Raw genomic sequence first — 20,370 nt, forward strand, 5'->3', positions numbered from 1 at the left:
ATACTTTTCCCACTTCATGTAAACTCTTAAACACAAAGTTGCCACTCACAATATGGCGGTCTCATGACGCATCGCCTAAGTGGGGGGTCACGAGCTGTCCGAACCCTAAAAGCGCCGTAGCGTCTTGACGTTCCATCCTTACGCAACGTGACGCTCAAATCACGGCGGCGGACCGTTAAGGAATACCGGGAGGCAGAGAACAGACGGAGCTAAAGCCTGAATTTAACCGAATCAAAGTAAACCCGGTCCGGCTTCCCGCCGGGTTGCGGTGCGGCCGGAAGCGGAGGAGGAGGGAGGGGGACTGACCGGTGGAGAGACTCGGCTTCCTCCCACCAGACTCCATCCTCTCAGGTCTGTGCGCTGGGGTTTGTTTTTGCTACATGTTGCTGTGATATAATCTGGTAATTTATAAAGTGGATTCTGCTAACAAAAGCTAATAACGGAAAATGTCGCCTTAACAAACTGAACTGAAGCTGAGGAGCTGAAGTCCACTGAATGTGACGGAGTGGTAATCAGCTTAAGACTGACCGAGGATCAGTTCTCTGTTTACAAGCAATGTGACAGATACAAGTCATACTACTCTAACTACATAGCAATCTCTCTTTAAAATTGTAAAACCAATCTGTCATTAAGCAGCACATCTTGTTATAAACCATAAACAACATATAAATTGATATTAATAAGTCTGAGGTCTGTTTTCTGATAAGACCAAACTGGTACAGATTTTACCAAACACCTGAACACATCATTCAGCTCACAGGAAGAATTAAGACACCTTACTGTGGACTGGATCATTCAGTCACCATCTGTCTGTCCATCCATCCTTCCATCCTTCATTCATTCATTCATTCATTCATTCATTCATTCATTCATTCATCCATATCCATTCATTCATCCATCCATCCATCCATGTAACACAACTGCCTGACAAAAAGTTGAGAAATTATTTGGTTGTAGAGACAATTATGATTTATCTCCTCATCATTTCAGTTTAATGATGAGGAGCTCTTGTGTATTTCTGAAGTTTTTATCTTCCACCATGGGAAGTAATTTACTCAATTAACATTAAACAAGAATTTATTAAATCTAATGAATTATAAGATGAGATAATATACTGTTGAGAGATTGTTGTGAAATGAAATAAGCAAAACAAAAAATGAAAATGACTTCCAGTATCCAGGTAGTGAAGGAGTTGCTGCGTAATGAAACTATATTGAATAAAATAAGAATTTATTCTCGTCTTGACTCTGTAATGAAGGTCTTTTGGTGTTGTTACAGCTCAAAGTTATTGTACTGCTCCATATAAGCAAATTAAGCGTTGAGTTTTTGCTATATATCTGAAATTTGCTATTCTTTCTTGCAGATGTGGCGCCCCTCCACCAATGGCTTTCTTCAGGTGACGGAGGGTTAATTAAGTCACTCCTGACTGCAGCTAATCACCAAAAAGACTCCTGCAGGGTAAGATCAGCGACCTAAAACCAAATAACATTTCTAATACACATATTTTTTTTATTTTAACAGAATTAAATCTACTGTGTTGAATCCTACCTGTTTTAGCCCCCTGGTGGAGAAGCTGAACATTACAGGCGGCAGATTCACTGTAGTTTTCATGGAAAAAGCTTTATTTTGGATGGTTACATGAAAAAGAAGTTTTAAAAAAAAATCTTTAATAGGGCTATTCAATGCATCACATATAATTTATTGATTTAAAGAAAAACTGGTAAAATATTATACTTTTGACAGGCATTCAAGTATTTTAAGGGTTTCTTCATTTAATTAGTAAAATATAAGGCAAAACTAAATACATTTAAACCAGAATTGTACATTTATGCCTTTATGTATTTTACCAATAAAATATTCTAACAATGTTCTAATAAGAAATATATCGTAACCTGATAGACTTTACAGTCATATGGGGAATTTAAGAGGAGAAAAATGACAGCATGGCCACTGCGATGAGCTTTGTTTGGTGTTAAAATGATAAAACATGAAGTGTAAACAAGTACAACCAGTGAAAATGCGAATTATAGGTCCTAAATCCTGTTATTACTGACTCATACTGCAAATTTATGGGAGTATTTTACTTCCTTGTGAGAGCCCTGAAATGAGTGAAAAAAAAAACAACATTTCTTATTTTTTGACCTGTACCTGCATCAGGTGTCGCCGTTAGAGCATCTTGGTGTTTTTACTTCCTCTCCTCATTTTTAAACCGCCCAGAATGAATCTGAACCGCCTTCACGCTGATTCCAGGCCAGCTGAAGCTAAATTTAGCTCTGCCCTCCATAAAACACGACTCAGGTTTTGTGCTCATTCCTTACAGATGAACAAACATCGATATGGACTGATTTGATGCACCGTTTGGCCTTGTTGCTATTGGCAACAGCCCACTTTCACATCCACTCAACATCTTTTCGTTTTTTGTTTTGCTTTAATCTTCAACAGAATCTTGCAGGATACAATAGCACATTCACTGTCCCACTGTTGACATTAGGGGTGTTCAAAGTGTGGCGCGGGGGCCATTCAGCGCCCTCAGAGTGATTCTTTTTGGGGCCCCTTGGATCAGAATTCATAAATTTGTTTCACCAACCCGGGTAGTTGATGCTAATTCACTTTTTAAACATTAGGCATTTAAGAAAAAGATGCAGACAAATGAAAAAGCACCAAATGTTGATTTTTTATTAACCAATTCTTTTATTTTTTTGTTTTCGGTTAAATTTGGTATTAAATTGTCAAATCCAAAAACATAAATTCTATTCATCACTTTCTGGGTATTTTAATCCAAATTAATGGAACATCGGCCAACATATCTGATGTGTTCTGATGTTTTTGATAATTTTTGTTCTCCAATCAGTGTCTGTATTTTTGTGATGTAAAGCTCTTTGAACTGCCTTGTTGCTGAAATGGGCTACAAAAATAAACCTGATTGATTAATAACTGGCAAACATAGGTAAACAGTTTTACAATAAACAAGTGTCAGAAACTGGTATTTTACTGGGAAGATATCAGTTGGTAGCACTGTTGAAGATCCTGATGAATTAAAAAGAGCTCAATAATTTCAGTTTGTTTGATTTATTGTTTTCCTCTCTACCAGAAACTGGATGGTAAAAGTCTTCAGTTTGGTGTTTTGGTCTCAACCAGCTGATTTTTGCAGGACATTTTTGTTTACAGAAACTTCATAGTTAATTTTATTTGTTGTTTTGTTTTATTTTGGATAATTAAAGTGTCATCCTTAAATGTTTTTTAGTTTATTCAGCTATGAGAATGTGTTCTTGCATTGTTATGCCATTATTACCATTATATATCACTTGAAAATGGTCTCAAAACAACAATATAATCATTTATCGCGATAACGTCTGGGACCATTTATCCAGTTCTGGGTTCAAATCTCAGCCAGGGGTTTTTCATAATGGAGTTCTCTCTGATTAAATCGGTGGAAATCCTCGATTCATCCATCAGAGCGGCCGCTCCTTTGTGCATCGTCTTTCTAATGCATGCTGGGAACCGACTCCACATCTCTCTCCATCCTGTCTCTGATGAGAGCAGCTGAATTATTTAGCACCATCAGACGGCGGAGATCGGCTGCTGAGCCAGGAGCAGATGGAGAGGAGGAAACGCCGGAGAGAGAGAGAGGAAGAGAGAGAGAGGGGAATCGTGGAGGTGTCCGACACCGCAGGCAGCCGTGAGTCAGCAGGGAGCGAAAAGAGCAGCAGGAGGGAGGATCCAGAGATCGCTTTAGGTGATACGACCAGAGGAGTGTGTGTGTGTCGCATCGGTTGAACGCAAGGAGGTCACGGAGATGAGAGGAGATTAGCGCGTTGGACTAAAAGCAGAGCTTCCTTTGAATAGCACAAGACCAGGAGGAGAGGAGCGGCTCCAGCATGGGGGAGAGCTACATGTACCAGCGACTCCCCTACGCCCGAGCGGAGGGGGAGGGCGAGGACGAGGAGGAGAGGGGCAGCAGAATCGGGGGACAAATGGTAAAAAGAAAGTCCGACGCTGTGGGTGGATCTGCAGCATTTCTCTCATTACATCATTTATGCATTAATGTAGCCAGAATGTGGTCGTTTCTCCTGGTTACAGCTGAACCATGGGAGATAAATCTCTGCTTCGCAGTGCGAATCTGTTAATGTCTTTTAAACTTTCCAGACCTCAAGATTTCATTTTGATGTTTTGTCATAGAACAACATAACTGGAAAGAGAATTATTCGTACAGTTTGATCAATTTTTTAAAAAAAAGAATCCAAAATGAGGTTTTCAGTTGTTAAGGGGAAAAACGTTTACCAAAGCAGTTAAGAGTTTGTGGTAACTAGTAAACAATAAGCAATTAATCACATGATTAATTAAAACAAACTTCATCATTTCCATTTACATGTTTTATCATTTTTCTCTCTTTTTCTACCAAAAACTGGATGACAAAAGTTTCAGTTTGGTGTTTTGGTCTCAACAAGTCCTGTATTTTGAAGGACAATTTTGTTTACAGAGACTCCATAATTCATTTTATTTGTTGTTTCTGTTTTTAAAATGTCTTCCAATTAGTTTTAAATGTTCAGTAGTATTTAAAGTTTATTAATCTTTGAGAATGTGTTCTTTTAGTTTTATTATTATTATATTCCAACACCATTATATTACTTGATAATGGTCCCAAAACAACAATATTATCATTTATCGCAATAACGTCTGGGACAAAATTTGTTATTGTGACAGCAGGTCTACTCATTTGATTTGGTAAAGAACCAAAACATTCAGGTTTTCTTCTCTTAACGACTGACTTGTTTTTCCTCACCATTGCTTTAAGGTCAAGTTTATTTGTAAAGCACATTTCAGCAACAAAGCAGTTCAAAGTGCTTTAAAAAGTAATTGTAAACTAAACTAAAACATTTCCCAAGCAAGTTATTATAAATACACAGAGTATATTTAATATTAAACCTGATAACAGGTCTGATCAGACATGTAGGTTACAGCTGAATGGCATCCAGTACAGCCAGTGTGTTAAACAGATAAAATGTGTGTGTGTGTGTGTGTGTGTGTGTGTGTGTGTATGTGTGTGTGTGTGTGTGTGTGTGCAGATGCAGAGTGAAGAGGGCACAGAGTGGCTGCTGGAGCTGCTGACTGACGTGCAGCTGCAGCAGTACTTCCTGCGGATCCGGGATGAACTCAACGTCACGCGACTTTCCCACTTTGACTACGTCAAGAATGAAGATCTGGAGAAGATCGGCATGGGGCGGCCCGGTGAGAGCCACTGATTGGATTGTTTTTATGCCTTTATGTGTGTGACGTCCTGAATGGTCATCAAATAATGCTCTGTTGTAAATACAATCGACAGTGTTTGTTATTATTATTTGCTTTGTTTTGTTGGATCAGGTCAGAGGCGGCTTTGGGAGGCGGTCAAGAGAAGAAGAGCCCTTTATAAACGCAAGTCCTGGATGAGCAAGGTACATTAAATGCAACACTGTCTAATGAGAAGACCTGGTAATACACTGATGGTTGGGGGAAAGCTTATATATATTCTAATAAACATTTAAAGATAGCTATAATAAGTGCTGGTTAAAAATATTTGATGCATTGTGTATAATTTTGAGCAGTTTCTCCAGGTTTATGACAGTAAATTTATAAAACAAAAGGAATCTAAAACATGAATGTGACAATCAAGCAAAACGTCTCATCAGGTTAACTCAATGAGATGTGACATACCTTACAATATTAAGTGATAGTTATTAGTCCTTTACTATTATTAGTAATAGTTATTAGTCAGTTACTATTACTGCGTTAATCAGTTACCATTACTAAGTGATATTCAATAGTGAGTTACCATCACTTAATGATAATTAACAGTCAATTACCATTAGTTAATAACAGTTAATAATGAGTTGCCATCACTTATTAACAGTCAGTTACCATTACTATGTGATAGTCCATAGTTAGTTGGCATTACTTAATGATAATTAATAGTCAATTACTGTTAGTTAATAGGAGTTAATAGTAAGTTACCATTACTTAACAGTCAGTTACCATTACTGTGTGATAGTCCATAGTTAGTTGGCATTACTTAATGATAGTTAATAGTCAATTACCATCACTTAATGATAATAGTCAATTACCATTAGTTAATAACAGTTAATAATGAGTCGCCATCACTTATTAACAGTCAGTTACCATTACTATGTGATAGTCCATAGTTAGTTGGCATTACTTAATGATAATTAATAGTCAATTACTGTTAGTTAATAGGAGTTAATAGTAAGTTACCATTACTTAACAGTCAGTTACCATTACTGTGTGATAGTCCATAGTTAGTTGGCATTACTTAATGATAGTTAATAGTCAATTACCATCACTTAATGATAATAGTCAATTACCATTAGTTAATAACAGTTAATAATGAGTCGCCATCACTTATTAACAGTCAGTTACCATTACTAAGTGACAGAGGTAATAGCCATTTTAGTTACTACTTAGAGATAATTAGTTACTATTAGTTAATAACAGTTATTAGTCAGTTCCTATTACTGCATAATAGTCAGTTAGCATTACTTAGTGATATTTATTAGTCAGTTAATATTAAGAGGTGATAGCTGTTTGTTAGTTATTACTAAATGGTAGTTAAGTCTGTTTCTATTATATAATAACAGTTAATATTCAGTTGTCGTCACTTATTGAAGTTGTTGATTACCCAGATCTGGTAAGTGATTGATCAGTTTGCCTTTTGTTTGTCATACTTAATAAGCCATAAATGGTTGTTGTTGATCGATTATCTGCAGGTATTTCCAGTGAAGCGGTCAGACACCGACCCCCAGCAGGGTGCATCGTCGGGCCCACCTGCAGCCAGCAGCGAGCCTGGAGACTCGCTCACCTGCCTCATCAAAGAGTCAGAGATGCAACTGTTTGAGCGACTCGGAGATGGCACATTTGGAGTCGTACGGCGAGGAGAGTGGACCGCACCAAACGGCAGAGTGGTGAGACAGGCGTTTCTCTGCAGGGCATTTACACAGAGTTTCAGGAAATGACTGCAGCCTTTGGTTTCCTCAGCTGTCCGTGGCAGTGAAGTGTCTGAAGGCCGGCGTGCTGGACTCAGACGGTTTGGATGACTTCATCAGAGAGGTGAACGCCATGCACTCTCTGAGCCACCCGAACCTCATCAGCCTCTATGGAGTCGTCCTGACGCAGCCCATGAAGATGGTAATTCCTGAGAGTTTTCTTTTTCAGCTCACATTAAGAGTCTTATTCAAAAACTGTTTTACTTTGAAAGGATCCACTGTGTTTGGAATAGCTACAGTTATTCTCAGGATTACCTCAGGCTGTCCAACAGGAGCTCATGGGGTCGTTATCTAATTTCATTCATAGCACTTTATTTTGTGTTCATAAATGTGGGGCCTTGAAAAAGTACCCATTACCTCATAGCCATTCCAGATTTAATTTAATGTATTTCATTGGTATTTCTGTAATAGACCAACACAAAGTATTACTGGAAAGAAAATGTTACTCTTTTTTTTTTCCTTTTACAAAAACTTGGGTAACTTATTTTTGTATTCTATTGTTGTCCACAACAGCCAACAAAATAACGAGACTCAAAACTCAACAACAAAAACCACAACACAACAAGAACCAAAGTTCAACAACACAAACTGCAACACGACGAATGTTACGACGCAACAAAAGCTACAAAGCAACTGCCAAAACCACGACATGATGAGACCCAAAGCTCAACAACAAAAATCACAACACACAAACAAAAGCTATTTTAGGCCAAAACAGAAGTTGATCTAAGAAATGTTCCATAACTTTTGTTGTGGCTTTTGCATTTTGATGACCCCTCTGGGCCACTGTAGTTTTCAGCCCTTCTGAGTCGGTACTTTTTAGAACCACCATTCTCTGCTCTCACCAGTGCAGGTGTTCGATTTGTTGTACGTCTCTACCAGCTTTGCACCAGTCCAACCAGCTCCAGTTCAGTTGGACTGAATAGGGAGTTTCTGTGAACATCAATGTTCATTTGATTCTAAAACAGATTTAGGCGCTGACTTGCAGTGTGTTAAGGATGTATGAATACTCTGACTGCATCCTGATCTTTGCTCACGTTTCTTTGGCTCTAGGTGACTGAGTTGGCGCCTCTGGGATCCCTGCTGGATCGTCTCAGAAAGCGTCAGGGCCACATCCTCATCTCGATTCTGTGTAACTACGCCGTACAGGTCAGTTTTTGTTCTTTAAAGGTACAGACTTTTTATATAAGACCTTGAATGTCTGTCATTGTGTGTATTTGTACAGGTGGCGAGTGGAATGGCTTACCTGGAGCAGAGGCGATTCCTCCACAGAGACCTGGCCGCCCGCAACGTCCTGCTGTCCACCAACGAAACGGTGAAGATTGGAGACTTTGGCCTGATGAGAGCGCTGCCTACTCACACCGATCAATACATCATGGAGGAAGGCCACAAAATCCCTTTTCCTTGGTGAGGAAATCAGGCCGCTCCTCCTTTTCTGTATTGACATTCTTTTTTTGATTTTGATTTGCCAGCTCTACATCTTTGTTCCTGTTTCTGTCCAGGTGTGCTCCAGAGTCTCTGAAGTCTCGCACTTTCTCTCACGCTTCTGATACCTGGATGTTTGGAGTCACCCTGTGGGAGATGTTCAGCCACGGACAGGAGCCGTGGCTCGGGCTCAATGGGAGCCAGGTACGTCAATCACTCTACACATTAAACCTTAAAGGAGACATTTTGTACTAATATTTGGGCCTCAATTGCTTCTAAAAACGGATTAGGAAAACCTGCCAGCCGTTTTTTGGCTATAAGTTCATGTTCTTTGGTGTCTGGAAAATGAGCCATTTCAAAACCTTCTGGATTAAATTACATTCAATGGGAGCTGTGCTGCTACCTAGCCTAGCAACCACAGCAGAACTCTGCCCGTTACCAGCAACCCAAGCTGAACTCCTGCAAGTTTTGTCGGCTGGTTTTTCTGCTGTATGTGCGGTACAATGGCTGCTGGAATAGACAAGTGTTTTGTTATTGACTTACCACCCAGAAACCACTTGCCGCATTCTTGTTGGCTGTGCAGGAGGCTCTGCTAATGCTTTTTAAAGCTGTACTGTACGGTTGTATAATTGTGCAATTGTTTGCAGCTATTTTCATGTGACTGTATAAACGTTGAGTTGGGGGTCATGGCCAGCAGCAGATTATTCGGATTTAAAGAGACAGAGGCACTAAAACTGCTCAATCTGAAAGGCTGAACTGAACAGACTGAAACCTCATTATCTAGGAAAGATTTTGTGCATAAAAAGTAATGAACATGTTTTGTTTAGGCCTACCATAACCTGTTCCACAAAACATAATAGGTCCCCTTTAAGAGAAAAATAAATAGATTTTTTTTTGTTTTTCTGAGAAATGAATTCCTATCTGCAGATCCTCCACAAGGTTGATGTTGAGGCTGAGAGGCTGTGTAAACCTGACGACTGTCCTCAAGACATCTACAACGTCATGCTGCAGTGCTGGAGCCCCAAACCTGACGACCGGCCCACCTTCATCGCTCTCAGAGACTTTCTGCTCGAGGTCACTCAGCTTCACCTCGTTATCTCATCAATACGCAGAATAATGGGTTTAAAAGCAGAGGGGCACCAATCAGACATTTTTATGGATGATTTATTTTTATGGATGATTTTAGATCATCTGACTTGTTGATACCAATTTTAGCCTAGCCCATTCTGATCCAAAAATGACAAGAACATAGTTTTTTTTTCCTTCTTTGTGAAGTGAGAAGGATTTTGTTTAAATAAAAAATAGATTTTTCAATTAAAAAAAAGATAATTTAAAATTAAGTAGCAGTTGTGTGAAACTTTCAAAATAATTGGAACGGAAAAATGTCTAAATTTCGATTCACTTTGATCACTTCAGTGATGATAAAAACAGCTAACATGCTTCTTCCTTCAGTAATAACTTCCATTCTGAAGAATGTTACAGCACTAACACAATGCATTTTGATGTTGAAACACTTTACGTGTGATATTTTTCACAACAGGATCTTGAGGCTGCATCTTAAGTGCCTCTTCTCCTGTGTTTGTGTTTGATCAGATGTTGCCGACAGACATGAAGGCCCTGCAGGACTTCGAGGAAGAAGAGAAACTCCAAATTCAAATGAACGACGTCATTACGATCATTGAGGGAAGGTCAGTGTGACGAACCAGCAGAAGCAGTTTGAGAAAGCTGAAACTTTTGCATCCTTAAAAAGTCTTGAATTTGTGTATCTTAAAATTAAGGTTTTAAAAAGTCTTAATTTATTTTTTAAAATAGGTCCCTTGCTTAAATACCTTAATTGCAGGTCTTATATTTTGTGGTGGCAGGGCTATTTAATCTTGTATATTTTGTGTAGTCTTCTTTTTTTCTCCTGGGGTGCTTGAGTTGCTTCTTCATTGTGCTCTGTGGCTTGAGGCGGTTCAGGCTACCGCTAGCTAGCAGCTAATTTTCCCCTGCTAACTAACCAAATTATATTAACAGCTTTATATTAACAGCTATATTAGCAGGAACGATTGGTTCTGGTTCCTGCAGTGGGGAATAAGTTATCAAGCTAAAAAGTGAGCTAGTTAGCTAGCAAGCTTGCTTTTTTGTGTTTATCATTGTTTAAATGTAAATTTATCACCAGTTGGCTGCATGATGTTCATCTTTGTTACAATGCTGCATTGATTCTGTGCAAAAAGATTGGCATTTTGGGGATTAACACTGTTTCTTTTGTACATTTCTGATGTAATGCAGGTCTCAAAAACTTTTAATGGTCTTAAAAAGTCTTAAATTTGAGGAAAACCCTGTTTTATGTACTGTTTTAATTACATTGATCTGAAAAGAAGAAACCAAACTCATACTGGCCTTCAATTCTTCTGATTGGTCAAATGTTTTCAAAGGAAATAAAAGCAGAAATGAGTTTTTCACCTTCCTTGTGCCCGTGTCTTCAGGGCGGAGCATTACTGGTGGCGCGGGCAGAACCGACGCACGCTGCGTGTCGGTCAGTTTCCTCGGCACGTTGTGACCTCCGTGGCCGGCTTGTCCGCCCAGGACATCAGCCGGCCGCTGAAACACTCCTTCATCCACACCGGACACGGCGACACAGACCCTCACAGGAGCTGGGGACACGCAGACCGCATTGACAGGTGAACACCAGCTAAACTGACTGTTTATTAACTGATCATTTTCAATGTAAGTGTAGCATTTAGGAGTTTAAATAAAACATTTCTCTCAAATCACAATGTTGCTTACAATTTAAAATCAAGTCTAACAATAAAGGTGGGTAAAAATGCAAGTAGAAGTCGTGAGGCTGGTGATAACAAGACATTGGGGGTGGGCGGGGGGTAGGGTTAACCGTAGCCTGTAGATATGGCAATTACAAGTCTTAATTTATGTTGTTGCGTAGACAATTTAATCTCAGATATTCTATGTGGTTTTTTTATTATGGAATCTTTCTATCAGACAAAAATTTTCATTGTGCGCAGACATCTCCTCTCATTGTATTCTGTGATTCAAGGTAGTAAAGGCTATTGGTAACAATCTGCTAATGCTTGTTTGCTAACTAGCTAGCTAGCTAATGAGCCATATGCCAAAGCTGCTGCCAAGAGCCACAAAAAGACCCCAGAAATTTCACAGTTTTGGTCCCTGCATGTTTTTTTGTACATCTCTGTCGTGTTGCAGCTCTTAAATTTTATTCATACTGGTCTTAAAAAGTCTTAATTTGAGTTGGTGAAACCTGCATAAACCCTGTTCTTGAATATCTGACCAAACCAACTGGCTTTTAGAGGAGAGCTGAGATCAAGTAGATTAAGTAGCTCTACAGTAAAACATGGTTTGCAAATTTCAGCAGGTCCACTTCAAGAAGCTGGATGTTAACCTGCTTTATCAACTCCAAAACAAGTTTTGAAGTGTTTTTGGAATTGTTCTATGTTGAAAAACAACAGAAAAAGTGGAAAAGATGTAGCTGAATTAATGTATATAAAATTTTGACCCTGATTGGAGGAAATATACAATAAATTCAGACTTTTGGACTTCATTAAAGTGAGATTCACAGCTGTGATGAGCTTATAGAAACTTCTGATCAGAGCCGTATTTACAGTGCAGTTCCCACAGCTCTCCACTGGAGGGCAGCAGAACCCACCACTGTTTCACGAGTTGTCTAGATTGGTTCTCACAACAGCAAATTGTGTGTCATATATACTTAGACATTTGATTTAATTTTGTCCTGCAGCTTTTATAACCTCGGAAGAACTAAATTTGTTCTTCCTCAGTTTGTATTTGGGGAACCCGATGGACCCGCCAGATATCTTGGGATTTGATTCTGGATCTGCAAGACCAACCAAACTGCCCAACCGTGCAAAGAGTAACTTGTTTTTATTTAATTTGACTGTGATGATGTTAGATCTAAAGCTTCTGGTAAAGTCTAACAAACTCTGTTTTTAACAGAGAAGCCTCCTCCTCGTCCACCAAAGCCAGCTGTTCTGCTCAAAAGTAAGTTTTCCTCTTTGCAACCCAAGATCCCACATTTCCAAGCCTCACCACAGTGTTTCCATGCGCTCTCAGAGCCGCTGTACGACTCCGTGATGGACGACTACGATGACGAGGACGACTTCAGCACATCGTCTGGGCTGAAGAAGCTGGGCGCGTCTCTCGGTCTGAAGCTGCGGCCGTGGGAGGGCAGCGGCGTACGATCGGCCAAAAGCGAGGTGTCGCTCATCGACTTCACAGACGACAGCTTCAGCTCGACCACGCCCTCGCCGCTCACAGAGACGCACCAACCGGATGAAGACACTCTGAAGGTAGATTCTGACTCACCAATCTCCTTGTGTGACTTTTTCACCACAGTCTGAACGACTGAATTACGATATTTTCACCCAAACAAAAATCCGATCCACTATTTCCAGATAACCGAGTGGAGTTTTCCGCCCTACCTTCTTCAAATCGAACAAAATTGGTGTCAAACATTTCGGCTACGTTTGTGCAGCAAGATTTTTTGTTTGTGCCAATATCATTTTAAAGATATTAATAAAAGGTTTCCATAGGTCATCAGAGATGATGACCTTTTATGGGGCCAATTTCAAGGTGTTAAATTCCAAAATAAAATTAAGTCATGTTTGATATAGCATTTTTTTAACGGCTTAAGTTAACATAGTTACTTTATGGTGCTATGAAATGGCACTAAGTGTCTGGAAATACATAATACTCTCTTTAAAATAAATCCATAAACTGGTCCATGTATTATTATTTCCAGCAATCCACATGTGATTCGCTTTGGGGATGTAACCCATTCACACAGAAGTCTCATTGCTGTTTTATTAGTAGTATGAATGACGATTAGCATACATATTTGTTCTTTACTTGAACGAGCATCAAGTAAAGCCATAATGGCCTCCAAACCATGACAACACAAACTTGTAATTACAGCTACCGCTCTTAACTTTTCTATTTTCTGTGCTTTTGTTTTGCCAAATCTTCACGAAGCAAGTTCAGATGTTTTTATTTGTTTGCATTCTTGTTGCGCAGAAGGCTGTAAAACATCAATTCTCCAAGGAGCAGCATCCAGACTGTGCCAAGTCACGGAAAATCTGGTTTTGTTTGCTCGATCTTTCACAGTTACCATCCTTTCAGACAAAGTTTGTGTTTTCAGTTTGGATACATCTGTTTAGTTTCAGGGCTGAAGATGCTACTGCATCACAATAGATGATTAGGCATCCACAAAGAGGGATGCATTTTAGCTGAATGATTTGAAGAGGATGCACAGGTTTAGAAGATTTCTTTTTTCTTTATCAGTAATGATACCTTCTGTAAGATGATGTCAAAAACAGATACAGTGGATTGAATTTCTAAAATCCACAAATACTCGAGACAGCTTCTGAAGATATTATGATTTAATGTTTTAGATATAAATAAATAAAATCAACACATTGGTGAATCCGTGAATACCGAATGGTAGAGAAGAGTTCATTGTAGATCAGTTTAATCTGTTTTTGTTTGCTTTTGTCTTGAAGCCCAAAATGCAGATGGGAAAATAAAAAACTAATATAAGTCCGTCAAAGGTTTTACTGGAACTTAACAAGATTTTTTTTCTGGAACTTTCCACCAGAACTCGACTTTTAGTTCCAGATTTTATTTCACGTCATACAGACGTGAAATAAAGCTGACATGTGAGCTATAGACTGCAGCTACTGTATGTTTTACTGACATTTGAATTATGCTACTCATAGCAATCTCTTCCTGTTTACTGTAGATCTTTAATAATGTCCACATGAATATTTATCCTAATGAAAGCTGTAATAAATGACTTCTTATTTTAGAACAAAATACACATAACTTACCCCTGAAATTCTCTCTTTGCTAAGCTAGCTGCAACGTCACAGATTCTTCTAGTTAAACTTACCAAAATAAAAGCACTTCCTGTTCCATTGATTCATACATTTAACACGACTGAGTTGTAATTTAGACCTTAAATTTGAACATCTTTACCATTTAAAATGGACAACATAGCTTTGATATATGGATTTAAAAATGTTTTTCTAATATTATTAAAAAATATTCAGCTGAGACGAGAAGAACAATATTTAGTGTAATTTATAATTGAGTGGACAATTTATAGTTTGTTTTTTTTACAGAAATTCAACAAGTTCTCATCTATTGTTGTTTTTTCTTAGAGCATAAGTTTCTAATGGGGTAAATATTACATGTGACTAGTTTTCTAAACAATATAAAGTAACTTTTTGTAGCTTTTTGAGGTGAATTAAATACTTTTAAATGAAATACTGCTGCTAGAAAATATTAAAAGGTTTGTAGATAATTATGTAACATTTATTTGCTAATTTAGACCCAAGAACAACCATAAGTGATACAGGGCTAGAGATGAATTAGAGGTCATGGATTTAATGGGAAAATGTTTATTGCTCTGTCCGCCATATCAGCTACGTTGCCTTTGCTCTGGAGCTTGCTGCGGTCAAATGTCAGGTTTTAATTAACCGCCAAAGCTCATTGACCGCACTGTGGGTCATGGAACTGAATTTATGGAAAGCAATGTTGTTCTACGCCTCATTGAGCTGAGGTTGGAAGTTAAGATGATTTGTTTTTCCATTAGCGGCAAACCCAAATCCCCCAGTGGAGCCAAGCTAGCAATTAGTGGAGAAGCTCCTATCTAATCTGAAGGTTTTAGCCTCTGACCTTTTAACTTAACCCATTCCCACTGTGAAAGCAAGGTAACACCAGTACAGTGGGTCTAAAGACGCATTAGAGACCTTCCACGACCAAGAACACTAATAAAATCACAGCTGAAAGTTCAAACAAGCAGTGATCATCATCAGTTTTACTGTTCTCCAAACAGGTGGGATGACCTTTAGCCTGGAGACGTGATTCATAACTTTTCCTCTTGGATGCATGATGATGCACTCAAGCAGGTGCAGCGTGATGATGATTGGAGCTCATCGATCGACTGCGTACCCCTCATGCTTCAGATATCGACAGAAATTCAAGCCTGCAGCTTCATTTCTGCTGTCAGAGATCTGGACTGAGGAACATGGTGAAAATGTGAAGCCAGCTTCCATGTTGGAGATCAGAGTCAGAATGGAAAAATCAAACCAAAAATGCATCTTTTTCTTAAATTAAAAAAATAAAATAAAATATTGGAACTGATATTTGATATCTCACCCTATTCTTGCTCAGTGACTGTTGCAGTAATAAAAGTCTGAACAAACAATCAACATCCATCACACATCAAGCAGACGAATACCTGACTATGGCCCGAGTAACTAAATATAAACAATGAAATTAAACAATTTACGGAAATAATGAATGATTCACCTGCTATAGCCTGAATGCTAACTCACTGCTAACACACCCTTGCCAGCTAGCTAGCTAGCTAACCAATGATAGACACAAAAAGCTGGCTACCTAGCTAACTGTTACTCCAGAGAAATGTACAATCTTCTTCCAGCCAACTGTTGAAAATGTTAGCTTCTCTGTTCAGTGATAAACACAAAAAGCTAGCTAGCTAACTAGCTACCTAGTTAGCTAGCTAACTAGCTAGCTTTTTGTGTTTATCACCTAATTGTTCGCCAGTTGGCTGGACGAAATTTGTACATTCCTGTGGAGATATAGGTCTTAAATTCCTTTGACAATAGCCTTAAAAGGGTCTGAAGAGTCTTACATTTGAGTTGGTGAAACCTGCAGAAACCCTGTTTTAATCAATGCAGCCACAGGTTTGTTTGCCCAGCTTTGCTGTCTCTAGCGACCTTTCTGTTGCTGCCTTTGTGTTTTTACCAATGCTTTTTCTGTAAATATCAAAAGTTAGCATCTTATCGTAAACTGCGACTGTTTCAGATGAGGTCGTCACATGTTAATTTGTTTCATTTTCTCTTTCTCTGACTCCTGACTGTTTTAATTATCCTGTTTCCCCCCTCAGGACACGCCGTCCATCCTGGACTGGCCTCTGCCCCAGCCAGCCTACGACGAGGTCACTGCAGACTTTGACGACCAATCAGAGGATCAGGAGGTGCGCTCCATCAACAAGGGCCCGCCTGAAGAAACCCTGGGCCCCCCTCTGTCCAGCATGGCGGGAAGGAGCGAGTCGCAGTCTGCCGACCTCTTCCAGGAGCTGCAGAGAGAGGTAGGTCTGCAACCACTGGAAGCTCCTTGATCAACAGTAGATTATTAAACACAAGCTAAACCAGAAGATCAATTAATCGCATGATAAATTGAAATAAGCTTGATAATTTCCATCTGCCCCTTCTTCTTGCTTTTGTCTACTTACAGGTGATGGTCAAGCTCCAGGTTCCCATGGCAACCGGTCGTTCCCTCCCGTCCTCCCCCACCCCGATGCCTCTGGCTCCGTTTGGCGCCCACAGACAGATCTACCTTCCTCCGCCCTCCCCCTCCTCCTCTTCCACCTCCATCACTTCCTGCTTCGAGGACCGGCCTGTGCTGCCCCCCCGCAGCCCCGTGCCCCCCTTACGCCCCTCCAAGCAGAGCTACGCCACCCGCGGCGCCCAGCAGGGGGCGCGCTCCAGCTCCATCTCCCTGGGAGACGAGGACAACGCTCCGCCTCAGATCCCACCCAGAGACCACGCTTTCTCCCAGCCGGGCTCCCGCTCCTCCTCCCCGCTCCCGCTGGCGCCGGCTCTGTCCTCCACGCTCGTGGTGCTGCCACCGCCGCCGCTCTTGGTGTCCCCGCGGCGGGCGGCGGGGCTCCTCGGCCCCCTGCTGTCCTCCAGCTCCTCCTCCGTCTCCAGGCCGGCGGCCTCGTCTTACTCCTCCACCGCGCTGCTGGAGCCGCTCGCCTTCAGAGAGGGGCGGGGCCTGTCCGCCATGATGGACAGCCCTCAGAGCTCCGCCCCCAACCCACTGCCGGAGAGACCAGCCTTTCTGGAGCGGTTCGTTCAAACTCACCTGATCAGAGTTCAGTTCATCCATTCATTCATCCAACGAACCATCCATCCGTTCATCCATCCATCCATCCATCCGTTCATCCAACAAACCATCCAACCATCCGTCCGTCCATCCGTTCATCCAACAAACCATCCAACTATCCATCCATCCATCCGTCCATCCATCCAACCATTTGTCTGTTCATCCAACCGTCCCTCTGTCCAGTTATCGTCTCACTCATTATTATTCTGAGCTCCTGGTTTTTGTTTCTTCTGATAAGATACGGCGCAGCCAACATGGCGGCAGTCAAACCCATGATGCAGCAGCAGCAGCAAACGGGCGGAGCGAAACCAAACTCCTCCTACAACAACAACAACGGCGGGACTGCAGCTCCCAGCATGCAACAGGAGCAGAGCATCACACAGGTGAGCTCACATTCTCCTCTCTCTTGAAATGTGGCGATCCCACAAATGCCAACGTTTGCTGCAGGCGAGGAAAACTGAAATCAGTAATTTTTCAGCATCCGACTGACCTCGTTTATTAAAGTAACAACCATTTGTCGACCGCGTTTTAATTAGCAGAACTCTCTGTTCACAAAGCAGCAGATGTGACCTGATTTCTGCAGAACATTTTAGCCTTAAAGCAGAAAATCATTAATCATCAGTTCCCGTGATTGGAGGGAAACCTCAAAGTGCTGTGGGCTTATTTAAAATAGGTTGCAGCTTAATTCATTGTACCAATTAATAATTATTAATAACACTGAAATGATTACCCTCATGTTTTTCCTTCTTTGTATTAACAATGTTTGTTAAATATTTGTATAGTAAATCTATTTATTCTAAATATTTTTGGCACCTGGCCTATAAGAGGGAAAAGTGTTCATGCTCACTGCAAAAACAAAACCTTACCAAGTAATTTTGGTTCAGTTTCTGGTACAAATATCTTGGAACATTTGAATTAAGACAAAACTGACTTACAAGAATCTTTTCAGGATGATATATGAGCTTATTTGAAGATAATAGATCCTTCGTATTGATGAAAATAATACCAGTTTCACTGACAGATTATTTCAGACATAACAAAACATTTTTTCTATAAGTAAATTATTTGCCAATGGAACCAGTACTTGAAGTATTTTTGGTTTAGTTTTTAGTACAAATATTTTAGGTCACTTGAAATAAGTCAAAACTAACTGAACATTAGCTTGTAAATAAGTAAGTAGATAATTCATGAAAAAGTGGAAGATTATTTCACTTATAACAAGACATTTGATAAAGATTATAAGTGTAACTTTTTCATCAATATTAAGGAATAATTCACTCAAAACAAACTCTTTTATCTTGAAAAGTTATTTGTAAGTTAGTTTTATCTTATTTCAAGTATCCTAAAATATTTACACTAGAAATCAGAATAAAATACTTGGTAAGACTTTGAGTTTTTGCAGTGTTTCATTAACTTCTGTGTCATTTCCTGTCACTGGTGCTGTTTGCAGGTCCAAGGAGCCGTTCATGGCGTCACGACGGAGGAATGTAAAGCTGCTCTGCAGAGCCACAACTGGAGCGTTCCTCAGGCTGTTAATTTCTTAAAGGTACATTTATTCCTCCAGTTTTTCGCAGTTTGTTCGAATTAACGCAAAACCAACCAGTCCCTGCATTTTTCTCCACAGAATTGCATCATTTTGTGTTTTTTGCTTTTTTTTTTTTGGTGAGAAACACTGGATTTATGCTAACTCCCACCTGCAGGTGGCAGTGTTTATTACTTCCTCTACACTACTGTCTCATCCTTACTTGATGCCAAGTTATCATTCGTGATCAATATGGTCAGAAACTAAAGCTGACATTTACAGTCACCTTTTTCCAATCAAAATTTAGGATGTTGATTGGAAAAATTACAAAAACTATTGTGAAGTCCTGGAAAACTGAAATAATGAAAAATGAAAAAATGTCCTCAACTGGAGTGGCAAATATTGTCATGACAAGATGCGGCCTGTTGATAGGCTGCTATCAAAGAGTGATGAAATTAGATTAAAGCTCTTTCCTATTGTTTATATTTTTAACTCCCAAACATTTTTGTTTCTCAGCTGAAAGAAAGAGTTTTGATGTTATAAAACACAAACATCTGCACACTATAAATGTATAAATGTTAGCATCCTGCACTGATAAAGAAGATCAGCAGCGAAGTCTCGTTGTTATTATTGTGTTAAACCTCATTAATGTCACTGAGCGTCTGCCTGAATATTGAGGCTCGGTTACTGTTGACACCTCTCCGCTCCTCCTTCCTGCAGCTCCTTGGGGACTGTCTGCCACTTTAGGTGTCATCCCAAACTAGTTCCCTTTAAGTGGCTCATAAATCAGAAATGCTGCTGATGCTCCTCCAAACTGCTCCAGCAGCTCATTTTAAAACATGAAACCAAAACAAGTTGGAGGTCTTCCTCTCTCAATAATATGGCTGAAAAACTCATCATAACATAAGCATTCCATGTCAGTCAATATTGATAATTACTGATTAGTGTTTTCCTTTAAATATCTTATACTACCAAACTGGTGGTCTGACCTTTCATGTTTTATCCAGTGTTCACTCAATCGTGTTTTTTATTTTAAATCAGATATGAAGAAGAACTGTAAACTGCTGCTGTCAGTTACTCAGCAGGTCGTTGCTAGGTAACCAAAGCTGGGAGGGAACTTGAAAAGGCTACTTACCCAGCAGTTTGTTGCTAGGTAACCACAGAGCGACTGAACTGTTCCTACTTGTTAAATTCAGAGGAACTGTTCCTTCTCGTGTTAAATTCAGATGAACTGTTCCTTCTCGTGTTGAATTCAGGTGAACTGTTCCTTCTCGTTAAATTCAGAGGAACTGTTCCTACTTGTTAAATTCAGAGGAACTGTTCCTTCTCGTGTTAAATTCAGATGAACTGTTCCTTCTCGTGTTGAATTCAGGTGAACTGTTCCTTCTCGTGTTAAATTCAGAGGAACTGCTCCTTCTCGTGTTAAATTCAGAGGAACTGCTCCTT

At 39.9% G+C, this 20,370-nt stretch overlaps 1 protein-coding gene across 2 annotated transcripts in view; it reads left to right on the plus strand.

Moving 5' to 3' along the window:
- Nucleotides 1–144: 144 nt before the first annotated feature.
- The window catches only part of tnk2a (tyrosine kinase, non-receptor, 2a), a 24,947-nt gene continuing 4,721 nt past the window's right edge, over nucleotides 145–20,370 (plus strand). Inside the window, exons 1-19 of one of the 2 annotated variants that reach the window (XM_016673260.1) lie at nucleotides 145–351; nucleotides 1,364–1,458; nucleotides 5,067–5,229; nucleotides 5,362–5,432; nucleotides 6,759–6,953; nucleotides 7,027–7,176; nucleotides 8,088–8,183; nucleotides 8,260–8,441; nucleotides 8,537–8,663; nucleotides 9,387–9,533; nucleotides 10,053–10,147; nucleotides 10,928–11,122; nucleotides 12,248–12,339; nucleotides 12,423–12,467; nucleotides 12,540–12,775; nucleotides 16,399–16,602; nucleotides 16,749–17,365; nucleotides 17,641–17,785; nucleotides 18,853–18,948. In XM_016673260.1, the coding sequence (XP_016528746.1) occupies nucleotides 5,067–5,229; nucleotides 5,362–5,432; nucleotides 6,759–6,953; nucleotides 7,027–7,176; nucleotides 8,088–8,183; nucleotides 8,260–8,441; nucleotides 8,537–8,663; nucleotides 9,387–9,533; nucleotides 10,053–10,147; nucleotides 10,928–11,122; nucleotides 12,248–12,339; nucleotides 12,423–12,467; nucleotides 12,540–12,775; nucleotides 16,399–16,602; nucleotides 16,749–17,365; nucleotides 17,641–17,785; nucleotides 18,853–18,948 (2,856 nt within the window). In that variant the 5' untranslated portion in view covers nucleotides 145–351; nucleotides 1,364–1,458. Of the gene's footprint in view, nucleotides 352–1,363; nucleotides 1,459–3,408; nucleotides 3,737–3,846; nucleotides 3,978–5,066; nucleotides 5,230–5,361; nucleotides 5,433–6,758; nucleotides 6,954–7,026; nucleotides 7,177–8,087; nucleotides 8,184–8,259; nucleotides 8,442–8,536; nucleotides 8,664–9,386; nucleotides 9,534–10,052; nucleotides 10,148–10,927; nucleotides 11,123–12,247; nucleotides 12,340–12,422; nucleotides 12,468–12,539; nucleotides 12,776–16,398; nucleotides 16,603–16,748; nucleotides 17,366–17,640; nucleotides 17,786–18,852; nucleotides 18,949–20,370 lie in introns of those variants that run through there. The other variant, XM_007555725.2, reaches the window with a different exon arrangement.

The sequence above is a fragment of the Poecilia formosa genome, unplaced genomic scaffold (assembly GCF_000485575.1).
Source record: "Poecilia formosa unplaced genomic scaffold, Poecilia_formosa-5.1.2 Scaffold72, whole genome shotgun sequence".
In the NCBI taxonomy this organism is placed as follows: Eukaryota; Metazoa; Chordata; class Actinopteri; order Cyprinodontiformes; family Poeciliidae; genus Poecilia; species Poecilia formosa.